At 54.4% G+C, this 26,727-nt stretch overlaps 3 protein-coding genes across 3 annotated transcripts; all 3 read right to left on the bottom strand.

Annotated features, from left to right (window-relative positions):
* Positions 1 to 67: 67 nt before the first annotated feature.
* PHF23 (PHD finger protein 23) lies at positions 68 to 5,578 on the bottom strand. Its single transcript, XM_054995176.1, has 5 exons — positions 5,361 to 5,578; positions 4,985 to 5,016; positions 4,490 to 4,582; positions 2,837 to 3,548; positions 68 to 1,438 (listed from the first exon to the last, which is right to left on the bottom strand). The coding sequence occupies exons 1-5, from the start codon at positions 5,380 to 5,382 to the stop codon at positions 1,188 to 1,190; spliced, it is 1,110 nt and encodes a 369-aa protein (XP_054851151.1). The 5' UTR covers positions 5,383 to 5,578; the 3' UTR covers positions 68 to 1,187.
* Positions 5,579 to 7,009: 1,431 nt separating this feature from the next.
* Positions 7,010 to 10,814, bottom strand: GABARAP (GABA type A receptor-associated protein). Its single transcript, XM_054995230.1, has 4 exons — positions 10,586 to 10,814; positions 8,283 to 8,361; positions 7,825 to 7,943; positions 7,010 to 7,600 (listed from the first exon to the last, which is right to left on the bottom strand). Exons 1-4 carry the CDS (start codon positions 10,673 to 10,675, stop codon positions 7,532 to 7,534), a joined length of 357 nt encoding a protein of 118 aa, XP_054851205.1. The 5' UTR covers positions 10,676 to 10,814; the 3' UTR covers positions 7,010 to 7,531.
* A 2,470-nt stretch (positions 10,815 to 13,284) lies between these two features.
* CTDNEP1 (CTD nuclear envelope phosphatase 1) lies at positions 13,285 to 26,709 on the bottom strand. The gene is made up of 8 exons (XM_054995208.1): positions 26,329 to 26,709; positions 19,930 to 19,996; positions 19,206 to 19,324; positions 18,636 to 18,707; positions 16,770 to 16,886; positions 15,848 to 15,959; positions 14,924 to 15,008; positions 13,285 to 13,840 (listed from the first exon to the last, which is right to left on the bottom strand). The coding sequence occupies exons 1-8, from the start codon at positions 26,428 to 26,430 to the stop codon at positions 13,780 to 13,782; spliced, it is 735 nt and encodes a 244-aa protein (XP_054851183.1). The 5' UTR covers positions 26,431 to 26,709; the 3' UTR covers positions 13,285 to 13,779.
* Positions 26,710 to 26,727: the final 18 nt, after the last annotated feature.

The raw sequence follows: 26,727 nt of genomic DNA, 5'->3' as shown, positions 1-26,727 counted from the left end.
TTGCCCCTGTCCTGTGCAGACAGCTCACAGAATATTAACAAACATCACAAGCTTGTACAAACGCCAAAAGGGTCCACATCTTTTATTTACATTCAAAAACTCTGCCATGTATACAGTTGCAAATATTAGAACAAAAGGCATCAATAAGGGGGACCTCAAAAACAAAACCCCCACTGATCAAAAGACTAACCTCAAGTGGGGCACAGGCTGGGGGCAACAGAAGCAGAGTTCTCTGAGAGCCAGGGATCCTGGCGAGGGGAGCCTGCTTCTGGAGTGACTCTGCACAGTCTTCATTAGCCCCCAAATCCTCTAGGTCTCTGTGTCTGAAAGCAAGTACTCAGTCTCCCTATTCCTCTTAACACTTAAATTGTCCCTTCTTATTCTGAGAACAGCAAAATTACCAGGGAGTCCGTGGACTATTAATCTCCCCCACCAAAGAAAAATAAGTTTGGAGGAGTTAATTCTTGGCAAACGAAGTCAATCTTCTATCTCCTCTCCCACCCCATCCCAGGAACATGTTTTAAAAATCCATTTTCATGGCAACCAGCAAAAAGACCCTAAGAATTAATAAAAAATAAGTGATATTTTTCCCAGATCTCCTTTCTCTTTCAGTAGGCACGCTCTGTGCCTTACCTCCTGCCTCAGGAGGAATGAGACAATTACAGAGTTCCAAGGGGGGGGGGGTATACAAAAGCTTTCCAACAGGGAAACAGACACAAATCCCAGTATGGGGAAGAAGCTAACTTGCTTTCTGTCTATGTACAACTGAACTTTGCTGGGGAAGAGCTAGAAGAAAAATGAAGACAATTCTACCCCCACACTTCTACTGCCCTCTCTCCTCCCAACATTGTCTGCACCCCAAGGTACAAACAGGAACCTCTGTGTTGGCTAGTTTCACTCCCCTCAATCGTTTCAGCCTGGTTAATGCCATCCTACTCCTAAAAATAGGGAGGTGGACCAGTATCAACCCCACAAAGGGAGGGGTCAGGCGAGGGGTATGCCAGACAGCATCTGCTGAGTTTTGTGGGGGTAGGACTCCCCCTCCACCACTGGGTCTGTCACCCACCCAAATACCCCAAGGAACTGAGGCTCGTGTGGCTACCAGTCCAGAACAGACTCTCCACCCTGTCCAGTCTTTTGTCCCTCTGGGGCGGAAATCTGGCATGCAGCCATCCTCCCCTGCCATGCTAGGGCTCCCCACCTCCCCTGGACGCAATGGCAGCTGCCGCACCCGGAGCTGCAGGTGTGAGCAGTGGTGGCGGCTGCTTTCGAGAGCCTTCTTTACATTTTTGACAATAGAAGATGTCTGGAACATTGGTCTTCTTGATCTTGGCGCATGAGAGGTGGATCCAGGTGCCACACTGATTACACTCGATCATGGGCCGACCTGCAAATGGCTTCTGGCAGTAACACGTGATGAGGTCCCACGAATCATCCCCTGAAGCAGCAACCGGGAGGAGGAGAGAGAGGCAGGGTCAGAAACCAGCGTGTAACCAGGCCTGTACCAATGGCATTAATGGCTGAAAGTTCTAAAGGGTTGGGTATCCCTCACAAATCAATCAGAATCAATCAGCTTTTTGTTTGGTTTTTCATTTCCTCATGTTTAAGATCCTAGCCCTCAGGGAGGCAGATACAAGCTTCAGACTATTTGGGCAGTGGCTGGTACACCCTGAAAAACAGATTGGCACTAACAGGAAATCTTGTGGACGGGGTACACACACTACATTGCTCTGTCATTGTTGCTGATATTTGTCCCATGTTGAGAAGGAACATTAATGGAAAAAAGAAGTTGCCTCCCTGTTGTGAACTATTTGAATTCTATTTAGAATACGCTGCAGAGTTAAAAGGGTCGGGGGTGTTTCTGCAACAGTGACCAGAAAATACCTTTAAAAGCTATGTAGATATGCTCCTACTGGGTATTGACGTTGTTAAAGATGTTATATTACTTATGCTTAAATTCAGAAAGGTTTCGTCTCTGTGTTGGGCTTTTTGCTAGTTTTGCTACCATATCTGTTTTCATTGAATGCCCTAACTACCAATCGTGTTGTGCTTTTGCTCTGCAAATGTCCTAGCTATTGATTATATTGCATTCACTTGCAGTATATAATCCACCTTTGATCTCAGAGAAGGCGGCAAACTATAAATAAACAATAATAATGATGAAAAGCAATTAGCATGGGGAGAAAAAATGGAAAAAAAAACCTGACAGAGGGAAATTCCTTGATCTGGAATCATCTCTGGTATGTGTGGTCCAAGCCAATCTGCACTCCCCACTGGGCTCAGACAAGCAGAACAATGCAAGAGCACGGGGGGCGGGGGGGCTTTTCTTCCCTGCAGGTTGTTGGAATTCTTGGGCGGGGAGAACCATGCCTGAAACTTAGTAAGCCCACTTATCTTCTTCACACTCAGGTCAGACATTTACTGGTTATAGTTAATTTCATGTCAAGAAATCTCAAATACACTCTGCCTGTGCAAACTAAACACCGCCCCCCAATGCTTCAAAAGGATCCCAATTATTTTTAATTTGACCACACATTCATGTCAGCCCAGATGTTACTAAACTAAAAGAAACGTGGAGGTCCAACACACATCACTCGGGCATGGTTCTGAAAGTACCCAAAAACCTGGGAGGGGGCGTGTCTCATAAGTGGGCTTAAAAAGCCTCACCCAGCCCCATTTTACATTTGAATCTTCTGCTGTGAGGTGAGATGAATAAAGGTGACAGAGACCCCTCCCCCTGCATTAAAAAGCGTCCAGCCAAACGTGTGAATGAAATCAACAGCCTTTGGGACGAACCACACCCACGGCTTGGTGGGAGACACCCTCAGCTCCTCACCTGATTCCACCATGATGTCCTCATCCATCACCCTCATTTCACCTTCACTGGAACTGCCATCCCCGTCTTGGCTGGTCTCTGTACTGAGGCCCTCCTTCCCTTCTGTGTCCTCGCCCTTGACGGGGAAACTGACTGCCAAGAGCTCGGGGGGGGCTTGCACACTGACCAGAGCCGTGGTCGCCCCCTCCTCCTCCCTGCCTGGCCGCAAAGCTACCCCTGCCAGAGGTGTCACTGCTGCTGCCGCCGCCGCCGCCTCCTCCTCCTCCGAGTCCGTCTCACTCAGCGAAGCCTTATGCTTCTTCTCAGAGCGCTCCGCCTTTTTCAACTTCCGCTTCTTGCTTTTCTTGATGCGGGAGCGCTTCTCCCCCCCTGGGTCCCCCCGGCTGCGCTTGGGACCCCCCGCCTCCATGGTGACTTTTCGGTTCCGCTTGTCCTTCTTCCTCTCCGTGCCCCCTTTGGGCCCCGCCAGTGGTGGCGGCTGCTTGCCCACAGGGTCCAAGTCAAAAAGGGAGTCCTTGAGTTTCATTTTCTCCAGCAGTGAGCTGTCTGGTTTGAGGTGGCGGAAAGCTGCTTTCTTTTTTGAGGACTTGGCCTTCTTCACAAAGGTCTCGATGGTGTGCAGGTCGGAGTGCGTCGACTCCCAGCCATCACTATCCACCACGCTCTCTGGGCGGATGGGGGAGTTTGAGCCAGAGGGCGTCCAGTCACTCTCCTGATGGGCAGACAAGCAAAGTCAGTTCTCTCTACTTGCGCTTTACTCACAGACCAAATACTTAAATTCCCCAACCATGATGGAATGCAGGGAAGAGGCAACTCTTCCCGGGTGCCCTGGCCCTCCTAAGAGCAACAAGGCCCTTTCTTATGGCTTAAACTTTCACACATCAACCACCAGGAACTAAAAGAGAGACAGCACCCTGAATACTAAGGGGGCTTAACACACCTCATAGGAAACCATTCATGAAGCTCAATGCTCAGCGCCTGAGGCCAGAAAAGATGGCGCGGAGCCTCACCATCTGATGGGCTGCCCAGTCCACCCAAATCCTGATAGTTTTAAAAAAACCCTGTACATTCTCAGAAATACTCTTTTCCTGCTCAGCCTATCATTCAGTTGAAGTCTGGCATGGGAAAGGATCGCCACAGCCCTGACCTACCCAGCAGCCTGAAAAGTAAGCCCTGGGAGGCTGGAACAACAGGAGGCAAGAGTAGCTGTATAAACTACAACTCCCAACATGCACCTAGGGGTGGAAATCTCTCAGCCATAACACAACAAGCAAGGACATGTCTGCCCCTTACTCCCGCAGCAGTTCCCTACATTTCCCGGCATGCACCCAACCAGCGGCTCCGAAAAAAATGGCCACACCCCACGGCCACCTGGGAGTTGTAGTTTGCAAAGCTGCGAGCGCTCGCCCGCAGCCGGAGATCAAAAGGCGCAGCGCTAAAAGCACCAAAGGGAGCGAGAGCGCGGCAGCCCCGAAGGGGCACGAGCCGCCGCGCCGGGCGCCTCTGGAGAGCGGGAGCCGCGCCGGGCTGCTCTTTCGCAAGCGGCCCTGGCCGGGACCCCCGCCCGACTCCCCCCCCCGCGAAGGCCCGGCGGAGCCCCTCGCGCAGCGGGCCGGAGGACGGGGAGAGCAGCGCGCGCGGCGCCCGACTCACCTCCTTGGAGGAAGGGATGTAGCCGGCGTACGCCAGGACGAAGCTGCAGAATTTGTTGAAATCCTCGATGGTCCGCCGGCGCTTCTCCGGGGGCTGCGGGGGTGGGGAGAGAAGCGGGGCGAGGTGAGTGGCCGGCCGAGGCCAGGAACCCCTCCCGGGGCCGGGCTGCAGCGAGCGCGGCTGGCTGGCGGCGCCCTGCCTCCGTGGCCCGCCGTGGGAGCGCCGGGATGCCCCGAGCGGGCGACAGGCGTCGGGCCGCGCTTGGAGCCCCGCCACTCCGGCTCCCTCCCGTGGCGGACGCCCCCAGAGCGAGGCAGGCGCGAGGCCAGAGCGGGGCGGAGGCAGGGGCCCGCCGGGCGCAGCCGGGCACACGCGGGCATGTCGCAACCCGGACCGGGTCGGAGCGTCGCCCTGCCGGGGGGCCATTTTGCCGGCGGGCCACGAGTGGCGGGGGGGGGGCGGCGGCTGCGGGCTCCGGCAGCGCCGCTCTCGTACCTGCGTCTCTGGCTTGAGGCTCGGCGGCGGATCTGGAAGAGAAGGAGGGCGGTGAGGGGGAGGCTGCGGCCCCCGCCCGCCGCGGGCCAGCCCAGCCCAGGCAAGGCGCCTCTCCCGGCCCGCGAGAAGGCAGGCGGCAGGGTCCTGGCTGCGGGATCGGGCCGCCCGCCCCCCACTGGAACTTTCCCGGCGGCAGCCCGGCCCGAGGGGGCGCCCCAGCGACCGGCCCCCGCCCCAGCCCCCACAACAAGGGGCCGGCCGGGCAGCCGCCGCCGCCGCCGCTCCCCGCGCCGCGCCGCCCCTCCACGCGGCTGGGCGGACGGCGCCCCCGCCTCCCTCGCCCGGCAGCCCCGGGGCTCTCCCTCGCGGCCCTTACCTTCGGGGCTGGGCTCCGCCATGACCGGCCCCGCAGCCAGGCGGTTGGGCAGCCAGCCAGCCGGCCCCTCCCGGCCCGCGACGGCGGGGCTCGGACGCCCGCCTGCTGCCCGCTCTCCGGCCCGCCGCCCGCCCTGCCGCGCCCGCTCGCCCGCCCGCCGCCCCTTCCCCGCTCCGTCCGGTGCCGCCCGAGCCGACTCGAGTCCAGCCCGAGCGCGCCGCTCCCCCTCCCCTCTTCTCTCCTCCTCGCCTCCCTCCCTCCCTCCGGGCTCACTCATCGCGCTGGCCCCGCCCCCGCCGCCAAGCATCTCGGGAGGTGAAGTCCACCTCCCCACGAAGCTCTCGGAGAGGACTACGAGCCGCACTACGAGTCCCAGCAGGCAGAGCGCGGACGCAAACACTCCAGCTCCGCCTCCTTCCTCTTCTCGGCACACTCCAAGGGAAACAGAAAGCTGTGCAGGCTGGGGGATGTAGTTTTAGCAGCCCGGAATGAGACAGTCGTGAGGATGGCGGGAGTCGTAGTCTTCGAAGAGGGTAAATAAAGGACTCTGGCTGCACGACCAAGTAAACCCCCCCGGTTGTTTAACTCGGGCTCTAAGTCTGGGGGGGGAGCTGGAAGGCGGCTCCAGCAACCAGCAAATCCTTCCACACTCCCCACCTGGTGGGGGCTTCAGGAACAGTTTCCCTTCTCCCACCTCTTCATGCACCTTCTTGTAAACACTGGTTTCTTCCAGTCACAGATGGTTCCCTTTCCTATGTATAGAGCAGCTCTGGAAAGCCCCACACCTCAGGTGCATTTGAGACAGGGAAATGTTTAAGGTGTTAAATTTCCTGCAATTAGACTGGCCTGGTAACTCACATCAAAAGAAAACAGACCCTCCTTAGTTTAGAGGAGGACCGTCTCCCTCCCCCAACCAACCAGCTGGATCAATGCACCAGAAGGGTCTTTCCTTCCCCTCCAGCACATGAAGCTCCAGATGTCTTTGCCACAAATGGATGAGATTGCAGCGAACATCAATTTCAGGGCCATGGGCAAACCATGGCAGGCTCTTGCTGAGGACAAGTCAATTCTAAGCTGGCAGTCTGAGCAGAAGCTGCCATGCAGTCAGAAGAGGCAGCAGGCACTGGGCCAGGGCCAATTTGCTTCTGACCAAGGCTTCCAGCCATTTCGTTTCAGGTCCCTGGACCTAAGTAACAACAAAGGTTGCATCCCTCTGGGCAGCAGCAATGCTACCCTCTTTAAGACCAACGGAAGGGCTGCTGAGGTGACCTCACTGACCTTGAAGAATTCAATTCTACCCCCAAACCCAGCAGTTGTGCCCACCTCAGTCCACACTGGCTCATTCCCAACACAGGAAAACCCATACCAGTATCACAAGGCCCTCATTCTTCCACTCGGAGATATACACACACCCTCCTTCCATCTGGAGATCCACTAACTGCACAGGTGCCCCCCGACCAGTCTGTGCCTCAGATGTCAAATCTGCACAGAGACTCTGATCTGGTTTTGGGTTTTTTATTCCTGCCACCAAAGACCTTTCCCTACTACACTTTTTGCCAGCCATTCCTCCCCAACTGACCCTGAACCGAGTTGTCTGACACTAGGGTCTTTTTCCTAAATGTCAAAAAATACAGATCAGTAACAAGCAGTTTCTTCTTAAGTTTTTTTTTTTAATTATTATTAGCATTCGCCATCCCCTGCTCTGGTTACAGAAGGTGCCAGGCAGAGCAGAACCCTCGGATAAGAGCAAATTCAGGGCCTGGTAGTGGAGCTGAGAATCTGAAACAGGGGAGGACATTTTTTTGTTGTTGAGAATTTAAGACCCCTAACCCCTTCCAAGAAAAAAAAAGTGAAAAATGGGGTGGGGAGACCAAAAAGAATGCAGGAGAAGAGGTATTTTCATGTAGCCGCAATCTCACAACCACTTCAACAGAAAGCCCAGGGCAGAGCAGGGGGGTTAAGGGAAAGAGTAATCATAACAGAAGGGGGGGGGCGTTAAAGGGATGGGAGTGCGGCACTCCAGAAAGAAGAAAAAAAACCCCACAATCCTCCCCAGTCCTGGGACAAAAGGCTCTTGAACATAAAATCAACAACAAACAACAAAAAGTGCAGGTCCCTTCAGGAGCACGTGCCGCCCCGGTGGTGGTGGTGGAGGCAGGTGGAGGCAGGCCTTACATGCTGCCGTAGACGCTTTCATCACTGTAGGCAATGTAAAGGAAGAAATCCTCCTCGTGATGTTCCTGGGGGGCGGGGGGGGGGAGGAGGAGAAGAAGACAAAGAGGCTGTAGTCCAAGCACAGAGATTCAACGCAAGACAAAACCGTGATTGCAGCAGTCCTCGCAGGCTGCTCCACCCTTCCACAGAGAATCCTACTACTTCCTGCTTTAGGGTGCTCTGGATGTTTCCAGGGCAGCAGCACTGTGGGGCGGGAGGTTTCCACACAGCATCACAGGCACACACATACCTGGTAAAGCTGTCCCATGGTGGCACTGGTTGGGGGGATGACATTGTTCACGAAAAAGAAGAGTGCGTCCTCGGCTCTAAGGTGGATCCTTTTCCGAATCAGGAAGTAAAACTGCCCAACTGAGGAAGAGAAGGGAGAGAACGTTCTGATGCAGGAGGGCAAAAGGGAAAAGCTGTTAAACTGGAACCCCCAAAATATTGCAACTGGGTTTCACTGCCTTCTCATTACACCAGTGTCCCAGCCACCACAAGCAAGAAACAAAAAGAGGCTCATGCAACAAATGTCCTGGTAGTCCAGGGGGATGGAGGTGATCTAAAGGGCCCCCTGTCGATAGCTGTATAACTGACACACATGCCCCTCCCAAGAAATACTTTATCAAAATCTGGCCAGGCTATGAGACCCTCGTTCAGCTAGCTACCCGCCGCCCCCGCCCCCATGCCTTGGGGCCAGACAAGTACCTGTGAGGTCTGAAGGGACGAGATACTTCTTCTTGTCCAGGTCACCTATCCGGGCCTTGGGCGCCTTTTCGACAATGACCTGCAGGGGTGCAGAGACACAAGCAGCATCAGCAAAAGGCAGGAGGTAGTGGTGGCGGTAGCAGCAGCAGCAGCAAGAGTTCAAGCACTGACCGCAAAACAAGCTTCCTAATTACAGGGACGGTTGGGCAACCAGACAGGCAGATCCCGGAAGCCATCCAAGGGATCACCTTCCCCAGGAGAGACCTGGGCTAGGGACAGTTAAAGCAGGACATCCTGGTGAGGCAACATGACTCAGGGAAGTCCTGTCAAGACAGGGAGCGATGAAGCCACCCTGAGCCCCAGAGCCAACTCCAACACACAACTCAACCCTGGAACACATGGGGCGGGGGAGGGACAAAACCGAAAGGCTCTTCTGCCCTTCAGGAACCTGAAGCTACCAGGGTAAGGACTTGCAGGCAGGCAACAACCCCAGAACCTCATCTTCTGAAACAACATGCAGAGCTGAGCATTTCACACCTTATAGCCTCTGTCAGCTTCCGCACAGATCACAGCCTTTGTTTAAGGAAGTGTTTCTAGGCTTTCCTTAAACTGGATGTTAACCAAAAGTTCTGCCTAGCATTTTCCCTATACTTGTTGACTAATTGGCACAGCTGCAGCCAAGGCAAAAGAACTGTGAGAGGAGCCATAGGGCTGGCATGACCCACAGATTCTAAATCCCTTTTATGACTCTCACCAGAACAGAGAAAAAAGTTATATATGCACATGGAGAAGCCTCTACAGTTTGATGGATGTACACGCTCCATTGGAGATTTAGGCAAAACACACCTGCAGTGTGAAACCTGCAGTGAAACTATTTAAAACTTCACTTAACACTCCCAAATTTTCCCAAACAGGCCCGACGGTCAGAAAACAAACAGGTGTCTCTCCCTCTGTCCACACACGCTGGATCCCATGTGGAGAAACAAATCAGTTACGTTCCTATTATACAGTGATGCCGCAGTTCAAGATATAAAAATATAGAGATCTGGCTTCCAAGTTTGAATGATCAAAACTGGAACAATGAGCCCCCTCTTCCAAAGGTGAGCACTTCCATTTGTACTAAAATATTTGGTTGCTCAATGTAGAAAGGACCAGAAAGGCCTGAGATCTACAGTGCCCCAACTCATTTGAATTGGCAAAGGGCCACACTGTTTTCTTGACAGGTCTCCTTGATGGGGGGCAGAGGGGCGGGATTCAGGCGTGTGGACATCTAAACAGAACTGCTCATGCCAACGAGAATAGCGGGAGGGTCTTGCGTGAGAGAAGCAGCCTGCAATAGTGTCCCCTTTGAAGCTGATTTGGCAACCCCTCAAGGGGCTTTCAAGGCAAGACACAGAAGTGGGTATGCCAGGACCTGCCTCTGTGGCGCAGCCCTCCGCGTCCCCGGTGGTCTCCCAGGGAGAGGCAGCTTCGCTTCTGACCCTGGGCCGGGCAAATGGGGCAGGGCCTCATCAAATTCGCCCAGCCGTTTAAACAGCCCGTGCCCGCTGGCCGCTCGCCCCGCCCGCCCAGTCCCAAGGCTGCGCTCCCTTGCAGGGTCGCTGTTCCCGGCACAGCAAAGAGTTCTTCGCCGGCCCCGTCCCGCTCGCATCTTAGGCGTTCAGGTGGGAAAGCGGGCGGCCAGCCCTGGACTCGGCAACCTAAGGCCAGGCTCCCGGCCCCAGCCCGGGAGGGACCAGAGGGCGGCCCGCCCCCACCCCCCGCGGAGCCAAGCGGCGCCTCCGCGGCTCGGGCGCTGCGGCGGGCAGGGAGGGGGCCGCTCTGCGGAGGCGCCCTCTCGCCGCCTGGCCACTGCCCCGCCGCCCCCTCCCGAGCCCCGGCCCCGCCGCTCCAAGGCCTCCGAGGCAGCCAACATCCCGGCGGGGCCTGGAGATCTCCCGGAACCCCCGCCGGCCTCGGGAGAGAAGGAAGGGCCCCCGCGAGGGGCGGGCGGGGCGCCGTCTGGAGGCGAACCCCCGCCCCCCAAGGGACCCCGCGGCGAGAGGGGCCGAGGCGGGGGCGTCAAAGGCGGAAAAAGGCCGGCGGAGGGATACGAGGCGCTGAGGCTGTTGACAGCCGAGTGGCCCCGAGCAGAGCGCGCTGGCGGGGGGGGGGGGGAGAAGGGACGCCTTTGCGGCCGGGGAGGGGGCGCTGAAGCGACCCTCCCTCCCGCCCCCCTCCTCCTTGCCAGCAGGGAGGGGGACTCTTTCTCGTGGGCGGAGGGATACCCTCAAGAGGCGCAGGCGACCCTCCAAGGGACTCACCGGGACTCGATCCGGGTACTTCTTGCGGATCTTCTCGCCCTCGGAGCGGCGCTTCTCGAAGGGGTGCTCCTCCTTGTAGACGAACTTCATGGCGGCGGCGGCGGCGGCAGGAGGAGAACGACGGCGAAGGGGAACGAGAGCGGGAGTCGACGGACCAGGCCGGGCCGCCTCACAGCACACTCCCCCGCGCGCAGTGATATGCCGCCGCGCTTCCCGATTCACGGCCCCGCCTCTGCCGGCCCGCCCGCCCGCGCTCCGCTTGCGACGTATGCCGGGAAGCGGAGACGGCGCAGCGCTCAGCCTTACGCCAACTTCGCAGTGTCCTTAGCGTTACCAGGAGTCGGTGAGGGGATAGTTGGCCGGCGCCGGCGCTGTTTACGTAAGGGTGCAGGGTCAGGGACAGGCCGGGAGGTACGCTGTTGGCGTATCTTGGCCGCCACAACTCCCCGTTCTGAGGCAACGGTGGAGGTAGATGCGCCCTGTTCACGGAAGCGGCGTACGTTCCGCAAAAGTAGCGGCTTACGTCGGCTGCGTAAAGCACGGCAGCTGCGCGGTGCTCTCTGCAGACTCTGTCCAATGTTCAACTCGGCTTTTCTTCATGATCTTCCTCACCGGCAATCCCCGCACCCCTGCCCGGAACGCCCCCCCCCCCTCCGTAATATAACCCTCGCCAAAGCTGTACGCCGTGGGAGATTCACAAAGCCTGCCTTGGCGCAAACGCTGCGCCATTTACGTTAACTGGAATACACCAAAACAAAGTAGTTCGCGGGCTACGCTACGTCCCCCTCTACCGAATTGAGGGCCACATCGGCCAGGGGAGGGAAACGGGACGATCTGAGGCGGAGGAAGTCGAGCTCACCGCAGAGGGTGGGGAAAAAAGAGGGCCTGGGGAAACCGAAGAGCGGAAGGATCGGTCTTGGTCGGGACAGACGAAATCACAAGTCATGTGATTGACGTCAGCCGAAAACTATCACGCACACTTGCGCCACAAGTAGATCCGGGAGGCGTGGCTGATCACGTGGTAAACGGGCCAATGAGGCGGGGCGCTTCCAGCCGCTGCGAGGGAGCAGGAGGGGCCCTTTTGGCGCTCCAAGCGGCCCACACAACAACCCTGTAAGGTGGACCAGGAGCGTCCCGAGGTCAAACCGGGACGGAGGTGCCTCGGGGCTTATTCGCTTTAGGAAGGGCCCCGGGTGGGTGTATGGCAGGCGACAGTAGACATGGGGGCAGCTTCCTAGGACAAGTACGGGGCCGGAAAGGAGCAAGATCATCCAGCAACCCTGGAGAGGAATGGGGAAGGCCAGTCAGGGGGCAGAAACCACCTCAGGCTCAACGCCAAACGAAAGGGGATCCAAGGCCAGGAGCTGCCAGAATCAAAAGCTCCCTTGTCCACATAACCATTCTGGGAGGGGCAGGGATCAGGGCTCCCTCGGAAACAGGAGGCGCACGCACGCACACACCCACCCACCCCAGGACTGTCTGCTCTTCTAGAGCCCCCCCCCTCCACACCCAAAGCAAAAATAGGAGGGCAAAGCAGCAAAAAATGGAACAGAACTTCTCCAGAACCCTGGGGCAGAAAAGGAAGGGGCGGCCCCTTTGTTGTACAGCATTAAGGAGGCAGAGTGGTTAGCGCACTGGACTAGGGCTTAGGGGGAGCTGCTGGTCCAATCACGCTCCCCCACCCCATCTGCTAGGGTTGCTGTCAGAGTGGTGTAGAAAGGAAAACCATCAAGCAGCTGAACAGGGCAGGGTAAAGATGTACCAGAGAGGTAGGTTTGCACACACAACCACCCTCACCAGCCCTTGGGCCGCATCTGCACCATTCAGATGGTATGAAGGGGGCACCAGTACCAAGAAAGGATCGATGCCAGGGCCTGAAGGGATGACGCCGCCTGCTTGGGAGCATCTAAGGCCGCTTTGTCCAAGAGCACAGCCCTTTCTCTTCCGCCTGCCCCCCACCCCAAACCCTTCAGGCCCTGGCAGCGGAAACTGCTCTTCCCCCCCCCCCGCCTTCCCCCAAGGAGAGAGCTCCATCCTGCTTGAAGGCAGCAGCAGTCAGCACTGTTCAAGGTCCGAGTGCTAGAGAAGGACGACAACCCACAGGTCAGCCCATTGACCAGAGTAACCAAAGAGCATTGGGAGTCCAAAGCCGCTTCTTGCTTTTGGCCTCAATTTACCTCCATTATACCCCACCAAATAGGCTGGCAGGGAGGGGGGCGGGATGAAGAGACCATTTTTTGTCAATGGCCTGCTGCAGCCCTCTAGAACCCATTTTCCCGGCTCCACAAATGTTACTCCTTCTGCAGTTTAATGACCCCTCTCTTCCCCCAAGCTCTACACTGATGTCGACTCCTCTCTTCCAATCCATTCCAAGGTGAAGCTGGGGAATAAAGAACCCTCCCCCCCTAAATACAGCAGGTGTGTGTATGGGTTGGAGGGGGGAATAAATATATTCAGTAACTGTAATGCTCCATCAGCCACTTAAGCCCATTGAATAAATCCTCCTCCTGCCCTACAATAGGAACTCCATGGAAGAGAATTTTCAATGCCTCCACCCTGCCCCCTGCGCCGCCGCCCCCCCCCCCCCCGCTGACAAGGGTCTACCCAGGAATTGCAGCCTCAGCCCAATCCGGGGGAAGAGGACCAGCCTCATCTGTCACAATTCATGGAAAGTTAAGCTAGACCAGACCAGCCAAACATCTAGAAGCCCTTATCAGATGAAGGGGGCCTCTGTCTTTATCCGGAAAGTAAGGTCAAAAAGGGGAAAAAAGAAGCCGGAGAAGGGAGCTCTTGGTACAGGGAGCCAGGTCTTTAAAATGAGAACCGCAGCCTCGTCTCCAAGTGTCTGTCGCACTCCAGGGTGCGTCTGGCTTGTTTCACCCCCTTTCTTGCCCATCTGCCCCCAAGCAGCTGGTGCCACGCCAACAGTGCCGTTCTCTCCCCCACCCCAATATCTCTGTGGGCCTCCACCCTGCCGGTCGATGAGCAGAAGGTGCGCAGGGGGCACAGGCCAAAGTGGAAGCAGGCGCCCGCGGGCTCATGTGAGGGGAGGCTGGTTTGCACCAAGCCCGTTCCCAGCCGCTGTGCTGAGTCCAAACACGGTCACCAGAGTCCAGGTGGCAAGGGCAGAGGGGCACGGTGGCAGGATAAGGCAGAGACTGTGGGCCAAACCCTGAAGAAAGGAGGAGCCGCTGTCACCAAAGGCGATGCTGGTGCAGATTCCGACTGAGCACTGACCGGACATCCGCTGTGAACCTGGAGCAAGCGAGAAAGAGTGAGTGCCGGCTCCCTGGGACCTTCTCCCTCATTTAATGCCACCCCCCATTTAATAACAATAACAACATTCAATTTATATACCACCCTGCAGGACAACTTAATGCCCACTCAGAGCAGTTTACAAAGTATGTTGTTATCCCCACAGCAATCGCCCTATGAGGTGGGTGGGGCTGAGAGAACTCCGAGAGAGCTGTGACTGACCCAAAGTCACCCAGCTGACTTCAAGTGGAGGAGTGGGGGATCAAACCCAGTTCTCCAGATCAGAGTCCCGCTGGCTCTTAACCACGACACCAAGCTGCCCTGTACTAAGGGGCAGAGTACAAATATCATACAAGCAGCCAAAGGCAGAACTTGGGAGGTACAAGAGAAGACTTAATAAAATTCTTGAGGTGACTTGAAGTACTGCAATCGGCACCTGTCACATTCTTTGGGTGAAGAGCAGGAAACAGTTTGAAACATTTTTTAAAGCATGCATTCTAAATGCAAAAAAGAATGTCATTCTGGATCAAAAAACTGAATATGACATCCCATACCCAATAGAAAGCCTGTAGTAGTTAAAGGGGCCTGGGATCTGGGAGACCAAGAATTGAATTTTGACTCTACAACAGAATCATCCCCGTAATATAATATAATGTTCAATTTATATACTGCCCTTCAAGACAACTTAATGCTCACTCAGAGCAGTTTATAAAGTGTGTTGTTATTATCCCCACAACAACAATCACCCTGTGTGGTGGGTGGGGCTGAGAGAGCTCTGAGAGAGCTGTGACTGGCCCAAGGTCACCCAGCTGGCTTCAAGCGGAGGAGTGGGGGATCAAACCCGGCTCTCCAGATTAGAGTCCTGCTGTTCTTAACCACCACACCAAATTGGAACCTTGCTGAGTGGGCTAGTCACTCTCTTTCTCAGAGTAAATTACTTCACAGGGCAAGGATAAAAAGGGAGGACTATGAACACGGTGTGATAAAAATGGTGTCAACTGACAGATTAATGGCACATGTCTCAGCAGCACCCCGCCACCACCACGCCCCGCCTCCCAGTTCTCGCCCCAGCCCTGGCTTTACCTCAAGGCATCGAGCATGGGGAGCAGGTTGAGAAGGGCCGTGTCACCGGGGTCACTGAACCAGGACTTGATGGGGATCGCGTTATCTGCCAAAGACACACACTTCTGTCAGCCGTCGCTTTGGTTTTAAGCCTGGCCTTGTTCTGAGGGGATGCACCACTTTTGCTCTTGCCCATGAATGCGCCTCTATACAAGACGTTTACTTGCACACAGAAAACTAGCCTGTCAGGGAAAACCAGTACAGCCCGAATGCCGCAAGGAACTGGGACCAACTCTCAACCCCAGAACCAAGGGGGCCCAGCCTTCTGCCCTGCTTCCATATGAGATCCCAAAAAGTATAAGTGCGCTTTTATCCTGCCATTCCTGCACAGAGCTTGGGGCAGCGCCCTTGATACGCCCTTCCTCATTTGATCTCCGCGACAGCCCTGACTGCTGAGACACCCCATCCCCCCCGGTCCCACTTCTCATGTTCTTTCCCGACACCACCAGGCACCTTGTTTTTTCTCCATGGCCTCAAAATTCCTGGGCATTTCACTGCTTGATGCAAGGCACAGATTGAGAGGTCTCCTCCTCCTCCTCCTCCTCCTCCCCCCACTGAGGAGCAGCTGCCAAGGGAGCCATTACGGCTTCAGACATCCTGTTTCCAATCCCCACTCAGCTATCAATCTCCTTTGAGCAAATTCAATCTTCCTCGGCCTACCCTACCCTCAAAGGGCTGTTGCAATGATAAAAATGGGATAAGCCCCAGTATAACACCATGAACTCTTTCCAGGAAGGTTGCATACAAAAGTTGGAGGCAGACGGGACTCAGAAAAAGGAGGCCATGGGAAGGCCTTGCAGTGCAGGGATGCGGAAGCTCTGCTGATCCAGCCAAACCCCACACCCACCCCCCTTTTGGAGAGTGCAGAGTCGTGTTTGGCTCTACCTGGATGGCTCCTGTAGGCTCCCGGTGAATTGTCCAAGATGACGATGCTGGACAGGTCATTATGTACAACGGAAAGATCTTTGATGTAACTGCCCAGCTCCAAAGTGCAGTGCTGGAGACAAGAGAACCACCGCCCATCAGCCCCCTCGCAACATTTATTTGGTTACAGTCCGCCTTTCCCAGTGAGACCCAAGGCAGATGACAACAGCATGATTGAAAATACAAAATAATTGACAGGACGGGACATTCACTGAGCAAAGTACAATAATGGACAACAGGGAAACAGATACAATAGGGAATGCTAGCAGAGAAATTTTAAACAAGCATAAAGCCGAACACAGAGATGAAATCTATCTGAAACAAAGCGTAACTAACTTCCACAGCTATGTTCATCAGTGTGGAAACTCGTTAGTCGGTGCGTGTCTACATCAGCACAGCGAGCCCAGCAGCACAGCGTTTAGTTCTTGTCCCTACCAAGGCGTGTCTCTGAGCTATTTCTTATGACACAGTTCTGTAATCTGGGTAGGAAGCCCTCCTGAATAATCCAGTCTTGCATAGTTTGCAGTACACCAGGAGAGTCAGGGCTTCCTTGACCACCTCAGGTAAGCCATTCCATACGTGAGGGTTACCACAGTCTTGACCTCTTGCTATCCCCTCAAGGGTGGTGACTCCCAGGATGCAGAGGAAAGGGGGATCAGGGGGTGCAGTGGACACGGGCTGCGGCAGGAGGGCATTGACAAGGGAGCCTGGGAGGGTTCGCATCCATGAAGCTTGGCCAGGACCAGCAGTGGAAGTCACTGGGGACTACCCGGGCCTTGTTCAGTTCCCCAAGGACAACAGGCCAAGAGCCACAACGGAGCCTTCCCTCCAGCCACCTGGGGTCACGGGGGCTCCTGTCTCTCCCTGCCCTTACAAGACCTACCTGTCTGTAGTATCTCCTCTTTAAGATGCTCCTATTATTGTCTAGCTTGTCGGCCACAGCAGAGCCGTAGATTTCCATGCTGGCTGTGAAGACCACCAGCTCATACCACTGGCTCACCTGGGGGTGGGAAGCAAACAGAGGGCAGAAAATTCAGCAGCAGCTGTGGCAAAGCGTTGCAGTGAGCCCAGACACAGGCACAGATGGCGGCTCAAATGAAGCCCTGACCCGTCATCCCTGTTCAGTGGCTTGAAACACAGCCCCGTTTGACTCCCGCAAACACACTCCTCCACAACGCTTAAACAAGTGTTAAATCCAGTAGTTCCCAGCTTGGGGCCAGGGACTCCTGGGGCGCCGTGGCGGTACTGTCAGAGGCCTACGAACCAATCCGCACACTAATCGTTTGTCATTTCGGTCTTTTAGTTGTTATTTTTTTAGCTTCATTCCTACCCTGCCTGTCTCCCCAGTGGGGACGGAGAGTGGCTGGCGTTGTTCTGAAGGGTTAAAGCCGTTCTCCACAGAGAAGGATGGGCAGATACCAGAGAGTCCCTGGAGACTGGCAGAGCCCGCCAGGCAAGAGCTGAGTGCCGCACTCTTTGCCCTCAGCCCAGGCAGGGCCAAGCCTCATCCTTGCCTCAGAGACCAGACGAGCTGGTTCTAGGGTGTTTGCATCACCTGAAAGGGATCTCCGGTTCAGGACTGTGGCAGAGGTGGCTGGGCCACCCTCAGCCTCTGCCCAGTCACGTTCTTGCACGCAGTTCTGGCCCAGTTGCTGGGGCCCTGCTCCTTCCCCATTTTAAGACTCAGTTCTATCCTGCCAAAAAGCTTAACAGGGTATTCCAGGAATCCCTGATATCAAAGTCCTCCAGAGTGTTGTTGGGTCTGGCTGACATCTGGCTGCTAGAAAAGAAACAAATGAGGGAGGAGAGGGAACGGAATCTCCCCATCTCCTGTACTTCCTTCTGAGGCTGCATCAAGTTGAGGCAGGAGGCAGGGCCTCTCCGTTCATCTCCGCTGACCCAGGAGAAGCCATGCTAGCAATCACCAGGTTGTCATCCCCGGGGGCTTCTCCCCGGCGAGGCAAGAGCAAAGGACCCAAGGCGCTTACAGAGCCAGGCTGGGCCTTCACGGGCCCAAACCACCTGGCTCAGTGCAGGAAACCCAGTGCTGGAGCATCTCTGGCAGTGCCTGTGCTCAGCTTGCAGACTTCCAGTGAGGGAGAACCCATCCACCCCCTAAAAGTAGCTCCCTTGTCAAATTGCAAAGAGTCCAGTAGCACCTTTAAGTCTAACCAACTTTACTGTAACGTACGTTTTTGAGAACCACAGCTCTCTTGGTCAGATGCACCTGACGAAGAGAGCTGTGGCTCTCAAAAGCTTATGGTACAATAAAGTTGGTTAGTCTTAAAGGCGCTACTGGACTCTTTGCTATTTTGCTCCTGCAGACTAACACGGCTAACTCCTCTGGATCTTGTTAAATTGCTTTCTCTGTTAGGACATTTCTCCTCGTGTTCAGCTGCAATCTCCCCTTTCGTGATTTAAGCCTGCTAGATCTAGCTTTGCTTTCTGGAGTCTTGGCCCTCTTTCCCACGTGACCCGTGGTACCTGAAGCTTATGTTCAGGTATCCCCTAAGCCTCCGGCTCCTTCCATCTCCAATCATATGACTTGTTTTTCAGACCTCCACGCAGCTTCATTGCCCTAAGCTGACCAAGAGGAAAGCACTGAACCGATGACAACACACCTCTTTTGCATACATGCCAAGGGTACCGCCTGAGGCATAGGACCCCACTCTGAATTCTGGATTGCCCGGGACAGGCCCTCCATTTCTCACCTCCCACACACCATAACAAGGTTCTGTTGGCTTCTTACCACTTCTAGAAAAAAGTCCACATGTGGCCTCTTATGTACAAAAAAGCGGACTGGGTGCTTGTCTATGACAACCTGGAAAACAGAGGGAAAAACGTTTAGCAGAACCCAGTGAGGCTGCTGCAACACCTCCCATGTCTCAACAAGAGCATGCTTGCCCTCTGAGCTGTGAGCCATCCTTTTCTCAGTCAGTACAGGCACGGCAAGGATACCAACATGCAGGGTGCAGAGAAGCCCCCAGAGCCAGGGGCATTCTTGGTGGGACCGAGCGGTCCCAAAACTGCCCAGACTCCCATTATGTAGGAAGTGGGCTAAAGCACTTCTCCAAGAAGCCTGGAATCACAAGCCATAACTCCCCCTCTCCCGTGAGGCCAATCTAGCCCTCCCCCACCACCACCCCACCTGAGTGCAATCTGTAACCATGCCTTCCCCACTACTGAATGTCAAGTGGTTGTGCACAAGCTAAACTCCAACCCATTCCCACCCACCTCCGCATGCCAGCTGGGCCTCTGCCCTCCAGATGTGCCCCAGTGCCCCATGACAGCTTGTGCTGCGTTGTGCAGGGCAGCTCACCTTGAGGATGAAATCGGGGGGTGTGCCGGGCCTCACTGTGGGCCTCAGGACCCCATCGTGATGGGAGTGGATGAGCGTCTCATCCAGGTCTAGGACGAGGATCTTTCTCTTCACCTGATCTGCCAAGGAAGGAGGGAAGAGACATGGTCAGAGGCAGCCCAGGCGCTGTGTGTGCTTGCCATCCTCTTTACAGCGTCCTAATATCCTTTGTGGTAGGGCATGAGCTTTCGTGAGTCACAGCTCCAGGGCTTTTTTTCAGCAGGAACACGGTGGAACGGAGTTCCAGAACCTCTTGAAAATGGTCACATGGCTGGTGGCCCCGCCCCCTGATCTCCAGACAGAGGGGAGTTGAGATTGCCCTCCGCACCGCTTGGCGGTGCAGAGGGCAATCTCAACTCCCCTCTGTCTGGAGATCAGGGGGCGGGGCCACCAGCCATGTGACCATTTTCTCCAAGGGCAACCCACTGAGTTCCACCACCTCTTTTCCCAGAAAAAAAGCCCTGCACAGCTCACTTCTTCAGGTACCAAGAAGTGAGCTCATCCCCTACCACAAATTTTGTTAGTCTTAGAGGTGCTACTGGACTCTTACTGTTTTCTACTGCTACAGACAGACTAACACAGCTACCCATCTTGATCTATCTTCTAATATCCTGCACAACCACGGGGATATCCAGGGTGGGTGAAGGAAATGTAAAAAAGGTATTTCAGTAGGGACTATACTTACTGAGCCGTTCTCGTGAGACTTTGGAAAGGGGAAGGATGTCGTAGCGCACTGTCTGATACTGGATCACCTGCCAGAAGGGGGAAAAAAGAGAGTATTCTAAATGTTTATTAAAGGTGGCTGATTAGAGCGAGAATTCTTGTACACTAAGTTCCCCCAATGGCCATTCATACAACGACTAACGGGAAACGTTACGGTACCCTCAAGCCCTGAAGATGCATGCTTTAAAGGAAGGAAATGGGCTTGGGAACAAAGTGATACAAAAAACAGGGAAGTGGGGGAACAGAATTTAGATTTATTGAGAAATCTGCCCCAATCTTGCTCACTTCATTCCTCTGAAAACTGAACAAAAAGGTTTCCCCAAGCAAGCAAAAGACAAACACGGAGACCTTTCTCAAAGCACAAGACCTCCTGGATCCCACCCAGGGCTAAAATCTATAAAAGGCTCAGCCCAGCTGATCAGATTGTGACACACACACACACCCTGCCCACACACATACACACACACACACAGAGCTCCCAGAAAGCCAAGCCTCAGTCCACCCTCACTTGTAGGCATTTTTCTAGTTGAGCCTCCAGGTCTTTGCAAATCAAAGTGTGCCAGCTTTGCAAGCTGCAGTTTTAAGATTTTACGAACCCTGAGCACTTCCCTTGGAACTCAGCCTACGCCCCCCTCCTCCGATATTTTCACGGAAACTGCTGCTAACTTAGTGCCTTATCAGACCTGACCAGTTGCTCATTTCTGCTGAGTCTGACTACAGGAAAAGGGCGACAATGGACTGTTTTGCCTCCACTCCCCACTAACAACTCCAACCTCTTTGGCCTCAAGGGACACGAGGCACCCAGCCTGGCCTATGGCCCAGGGAATATATTTTCCACACATCTGCTGACGATGCATCTGAGGAAGAGAGCTGTGGTGCTCGAAAGCTTCTGCTACAATAAAGTTGGTTAATCTTAAAGATGCTACTGGACTAATAAGGCTATCTTCTCTGGATCTCAGCATTTTGTGGCTCAAATTAATTTACAAAGTCAGCATAATTGGGGAGTTTTGAGTACACAGAGCCACAACTACAGAGCTGCTGCTGCTGCTGCATAGCGGTTAAGTGGCTGGGCTGCAAATCAGCGCTCTGCTGGTTCGAATCCCACAGCTCAACAGACAGCCTTGGATGAGCCCCTCCTGTTGGTCCCAGCTCCCCAGCTGCATTGTGGGGATAATAACAACACTGACTTTGTTCACCGCTCTGACTGGGCGCTAATCTGTCCAGAAGTGCTGTATATAAGCACCCTATTATTATTATTATCATCATCATCATCATCATCAACCACATTTTGAGGAGGGCAGCCTGTTTGGTACAACAGCCAGCCATTTACACTTATATTCAGTATTTGCAGCACTTAGGACACTTGAAATTTGCCAAACGAAACACCAAGGAGGACGTAGCACATCCTGATCACAGCGTGTGGCTCTCCTACAGTGTGCTTGTCCTGTCTGTTCACTGCTGAACTGTGGGGTCAGCATAACCAGACAGGATGTTATTCCTGGAAAGCACCAGGCCACTGCTGTTCCACCTGGGGACCGTTGAAAGAGATCTTGCTGGGCCAGATTACAACCACTTCTGATCCCCACCTGTCCAATGCACACTAGAGTTTTCCACATTGCCCTTTTCTCAAGCTCCACCAATTATCCTGCCTTACAGGGAATGGGGATCAGGCCTTCTCAGCACTGGGGCAAACCCAAGGGGGATCCCAGTTCCACCACCACTGAAGAGGGTGTGGAAAAGCACACAGAAGGGGTATACTTGTTGCAAGCTGCCACAAGCAACTCTCTGGTGAGGCAGCAAATACATTTCCTAAACAAGCAAATTAATTAAATACTTGACTACTGAAGTTACAGTGCAAATAAACCACTGCTCTTGGAACAGGCAAGGGAAGAACTACCCCTGACCCCGGGGTTTCTGAACCCAGACCGCACCGAGCGTTAGGGGGAAAGAGCCCCAACTCGCAAGTCCCTCCCACCACCTGGGGAGGAGCTGAAGCTCCCAGGACCTGGAACTCCACCCCTCTCCTTAGGCAGGAAGGACCAATGGGGGGACTTGACCGGAGGCAGCTCCTTATCTCTCGCCCTCCTCCCACTCCCAGATCTATTCCTGTCCTCCACCTGCTGCCTCTCCTCTGCAAGGGCATCAGGGCGGGCACAGACCCAATGATCCCACAGCAGCTGCCCCTCAAGTGCCCTGGCATGCACCTGCATGGTGGTCCGTGCCTACGGCTGACACCTCCCCACCCCCTTCCAAAATTAGCCAACCCAGCCTCCCGGCTCCTGGGATCGCCTTCCGGTCTCTGGCCGGCTGCCCATGTTCCAAGCACAAGGTGCTGAGGTAAACCAGTGGATGAAGGGAGACTCCTATACTTTTGACGCCCTCGAATGTTAGGCCGTGGCAGGGCGTTGAACCCAAAGCATAAATAGATCACAGGGGCCCAGGAAGGAATTTTCTCATCGGGCTGACATGGGGAGAGACTCGTGCAGGGCTTCTGCCTTCCCCACGCAACTCACTTTCCTGGTCTGGATCCCTTGCCTCTCTGCCACCTGACTTAATCTAGAGGGGGCTGACAGATGCACCTCTTTGCGGGGGGGGGGGGGGAGACACACAAAATCACTGCCAATTCTTAAAATGATGACCTTAATCTTTGGCTTCTTTGAAGCAGCATGAGAGTGACCCACCAAGACATTCTGCCTTCTACCAGCACAAAATTCAAGGCAGCTTGTATACTTTCCTATCCTCATCCAAACCCTGAGCAAAAAAAGATTTGCTTAGTTTCTAGTATGACTATCCTGTTGTGTGCTCTCAGTGGTACTTCTCCTGGGGCTGCATGCTCAAACACCTCCTCCAAAGCACAGAGAGGGAAGGACACGCTCCTACTTTGGAGTTTCTCCACCCAGGTTCTCAAGCCAGCAACGGAGTCTCCTAGAAATTCTACAATAATGACCACAGAAGTAAAAAGTCTGAAGGGACAGGTGAACAGCAAACATATTATATATTGTATGACACTTGCAGTCTATGGAAAAAGCAAGACAAACGTTTGCAGTGATGACTAAAATGCAGTCATTATAAATATTCCCCCTGCCACAACCCCCCTGCTCCCAGGTGAAAGCCCCATAATTCTTGGAACTAATCTTATAAATGGACACGGATCAGAGTTCTCTTTTGTCCTCCCTTTCAGTCTCTGCTGGCCTAGATGCCTTGGCCCAGGCTTTGTAACAAGTCCAAATTACTGGAGCATATTCTACACAGGACGGCCCTTAAAGGCAACCCAGAAGCTTCAGGAGCATGGTTCAGTCACTCCTTTACTCAGAAGACTGAGCTGCTATGTATCTGACCCGCTGGCATTCAAGTTCAATTCAAGATGCTGGTCTTCATTTTTAGGCCCTTCATGACCTTGGACTGGCTCTCCTCATATCAAGCTCTATGCCAGCTACACACCTCATGCCAGTTCCTCCCCCGACTGTGCCTGTCTGCTCCCGCCCATTCCTGGATACATTTGCCTCTATCGCCCCTGTGTTGTGGAAGAGAGGGTGCCAGAGGTGGTGCAGGAAGCATCAACACTGCTAACTTTTCACAAGGATCACAGGACATTATTTCCCCCCAGCAGACTTTTCCTTAGAGGACACTTTCAAAGCCAAAATAAATTGCTGTTAGGTAGTTAATGTGGCTTGTTGTCTTTGGAGCGCCTTGTGTTTGTACACACAGATGTTGTTTCCATTGTCTTTACACAGTCACTTTTTTTTTAGTGCCTTCTGCTATACAGGAGAGGACTATTCTTTTCCAGCAAGCCTTCTCTTGCAGCAGTTTTTAAAGTTCAAATCTAGTGTTTTGCTGACAGGAGATTCATGTGATTTGCTTTCTTTAGAGAACACTTTGGCCAAGAGAGGAAAACACATCTGACAAAGAGAGCTGTGGTTCTCAAAAGCTTATGCTACAATAAAGTTGGTTAGTCTTAAAGGTGCTACTGGACTCTACTATTTCTCAAGCACACAGCGGCTGATGCACATGAGCCTCCTTCTCTCACCCTCCCTTCTTCTCCTGGTCAAAGAAGAAGCTAAACCAGGAGCCCCTTGGACAGTACTGGACTCCGCCTCTGCAAGATATGCATCTTCCCAGCATGTACTGGCCAGACACGCACTCCTGCCCACCCCAGATTGCTCAAGGTGCCCAGTGCAAGGAAGCCATGAAATCTAAGGCCCTCATACAAGAGCCCCAGATGGTCTCTGCTCACTCAGACCGCAGATCTTTCACTCTAGACAGCAACTGGGAACTCTACAGCATACGGCAAATAATGCAACCCGCTGTTTGCACAATTTCCTCCCAAACATCCAGCAGCCGCTAGCCTCAGGGTGAAGGAGTCACTGCAACCTGAGCAAGCAGCAAGGAAGGGAAGTCAGCAAGTGAAAGACAGGGACACATAAGACAGAGCAAAAACACTTCAGTGCCTCTGGGGTCCCATTGCTGGCCTCAGTTGTTCCAGGACAAGAAGGGGACCAAAGGTTGTTGCATAGCCCACGCAACAGCCTACACGTTTCTGATCACATATCACAAAGTAGAGAACTGAAGGGGGAGGCAGGATAGCAAGACACTGTGCTGTTAGTTAACAACTGAGACAAATTACAAGCAAAGAGACTCACTGGCCAGTAGGACTTGGATCAAATTATCCTAACAACAACCTTGGAGACCAGGAGCATGGTATAAGCCCCCTCCCAAAGTTCTCCCAGAAGGCAACCACCACCCCCTGCCACTGCACAGCAGTTTCTTTGCCAAGAGCTTTGCCCCCACACCACTGCAGAGCAGCTGACCTCTACCAGTCCCATTTTACAGTGGAGAAAACTAAGGCAAGTGGCTGGCTCAAAGTGCTGTGAGTCTTCCAGGTGAATTTGGAAGCTCTGCATCAAAATCCTGTTTAATCCTTTAACTGCAGTAGGTGGTCTAACATGAGCACAGCTCCAGGTGAGCACTACCTAAGTAGTGCTCATGTCAGAGAGCCACCTCAAACACATTTCCACCACTATACACAGGTTCTCTTTCTCTTTTTTCAGGATTGTGTAGGCAAAAGAATACACAAACTTTCAGCTTGACAACAATGTCCTGCATCCCATCCTCCTGTGCACTTTGGATCCCCAAGGGAACCTACGCATCCTGGCTAGCTGTCTCTCAACCCCCCCCCCCAGATACTAGGGGAAAGTAACCACAACAGCCTGCCTCTTGCACCACTGGCATGGCACTGCACCAAAAGGAAAGGAAAGCAGGCACAGGACAGCTATTTACTCTGAGGGAACACTGTCCACTTGCACTGTATTAAACTCAACAATCTATGCTAATGATAGTAAAGTAAGATACTTCACACTAGGATCAGCAAAAGTCTCCTTTGTGTTTGCTGTTGCACCACATGCAGGTCTACCGGATTTTCTTCCTTTGCCTCCAGTTCTCAGTTCACATGAAGAGGCGACACAGAAGGTGAAACAGAAATTGCTGGGGTGGGGGAGTAGAGGATGAAAAGTTACACAAAAGGATAGGTGAAATTGAACTAAACGTGAAACCTCAGGGTACTATTTAATGCACAAATGCATTGAAAACCTTGTAAGCTTAACAAGTATACTATGTTTTCATAGACATCTGAGGGAGATGTATCATTGCCTATCTCCCCCCTGGGGCTAGCTGCATTTTAGAGGAAGAGTTGGTGCAGAGTAACTGGTGTTTTCCTGAATTGCACAAAACTAGCTGGAAACTGCTAGTGCCTCCACCTAAACGGAAGCTACCCTCCACTTCCCTGGTGCGGGCTTTTAAAGAAAACTTTTGCCCTCTAGGACTGAAGGCCCACCTGACACCCTTCAATCTCTCATGCAGAAGCCATAAAACGGAGCGTTACACCGACAAGCTACCCAAGTGATGCCTATACTAGAGTGTGAGAAAGTTTGCCACTCCACCAACAAAGGAGTTGGGTCGGAAAAGCCTCCAGAGTAACCGGCCCACCGCATTTCAAGCTGTTCCCGGAAGACCAGACCAGAACACAAACCCCGAGGTAAGAGCCCGCAAACACCCCTTCTTCTCGGGGATGGCGCGGCGCTGGAGGCAGCGGGACGCAGGAACACTCCAGCCCGCCCCCTAGGGCTCCCCCGGCGGGCCGCGCGCCAGAGGACCCAGAGCAGCTCCAGGCGAGCCTCGACGAGTTCCGCTATCCCTCTCCCGCCCAGCAGACGCCTGCTCGCTGCCCTCCCGGCCGTCCCTTCTCCCACAGCCCAAGAGCCAAGGAGACTGCTGCTGCCCGGCCCGCCCGAACCCCGCGCGTTCCGTGCCGGGGCAGCGGATCGCCTCTCTGCGCGCCCCCTCCCCCCCCCGGGCAGGTACTCACGGTGCGGGCCTGGCGGCGCAGGAGGTAAAGCAGGAAGCCCCAGAGCTTGGCGGCGAAGGCGAGGAAGGCGCGAAGGCCGAGCAGGCACTGGGAGCGCATCATCCCGCCGGCGGGCCCCGCCGCGCCCCCGACCCGGCCCAGCTCCGCCAGGACGGAAGGAGGGAGGACGTGGGAGGGAGGAGGGGGCGCCGAGGCGGGCGAGGGCCCGGCCGACCAACCGGCCGCCCTCCGGCTGGGCTCAGCCCGTGCCCGCGGGCTCCGCCATGCGCGCTGCCCACGACGGCCGCTGCCGGTCACTTCCGACGCCGGAGGGACCGCTTCCCCCTGCCCCGCCGACTCTGGGCTCTTCTTCAGGCCACTTCCGGGGCAACCGACAGCGCCAGCGACTACTTCCGGAGC

The sequence above is a fragment of the Eublepharis macularius genome, chromosome 12 (assembly GCF_028583425.1).
Source record: "Eublepharis macularius isolate TG4126 chromosome 12, MPM_Emac_v1.0, whole genome shotgun sequence".
In the NCBI taxonomy this organism is placed as follows: Eukaryota; Metazoa; Chordata; class Lepidosauria; order Squamata; family Eublepharidae; genus Eublepharis; species Eublepharis macularius.
This window is presented reverse-complemented; position numbering and strand designations above follow the sequence as displayed.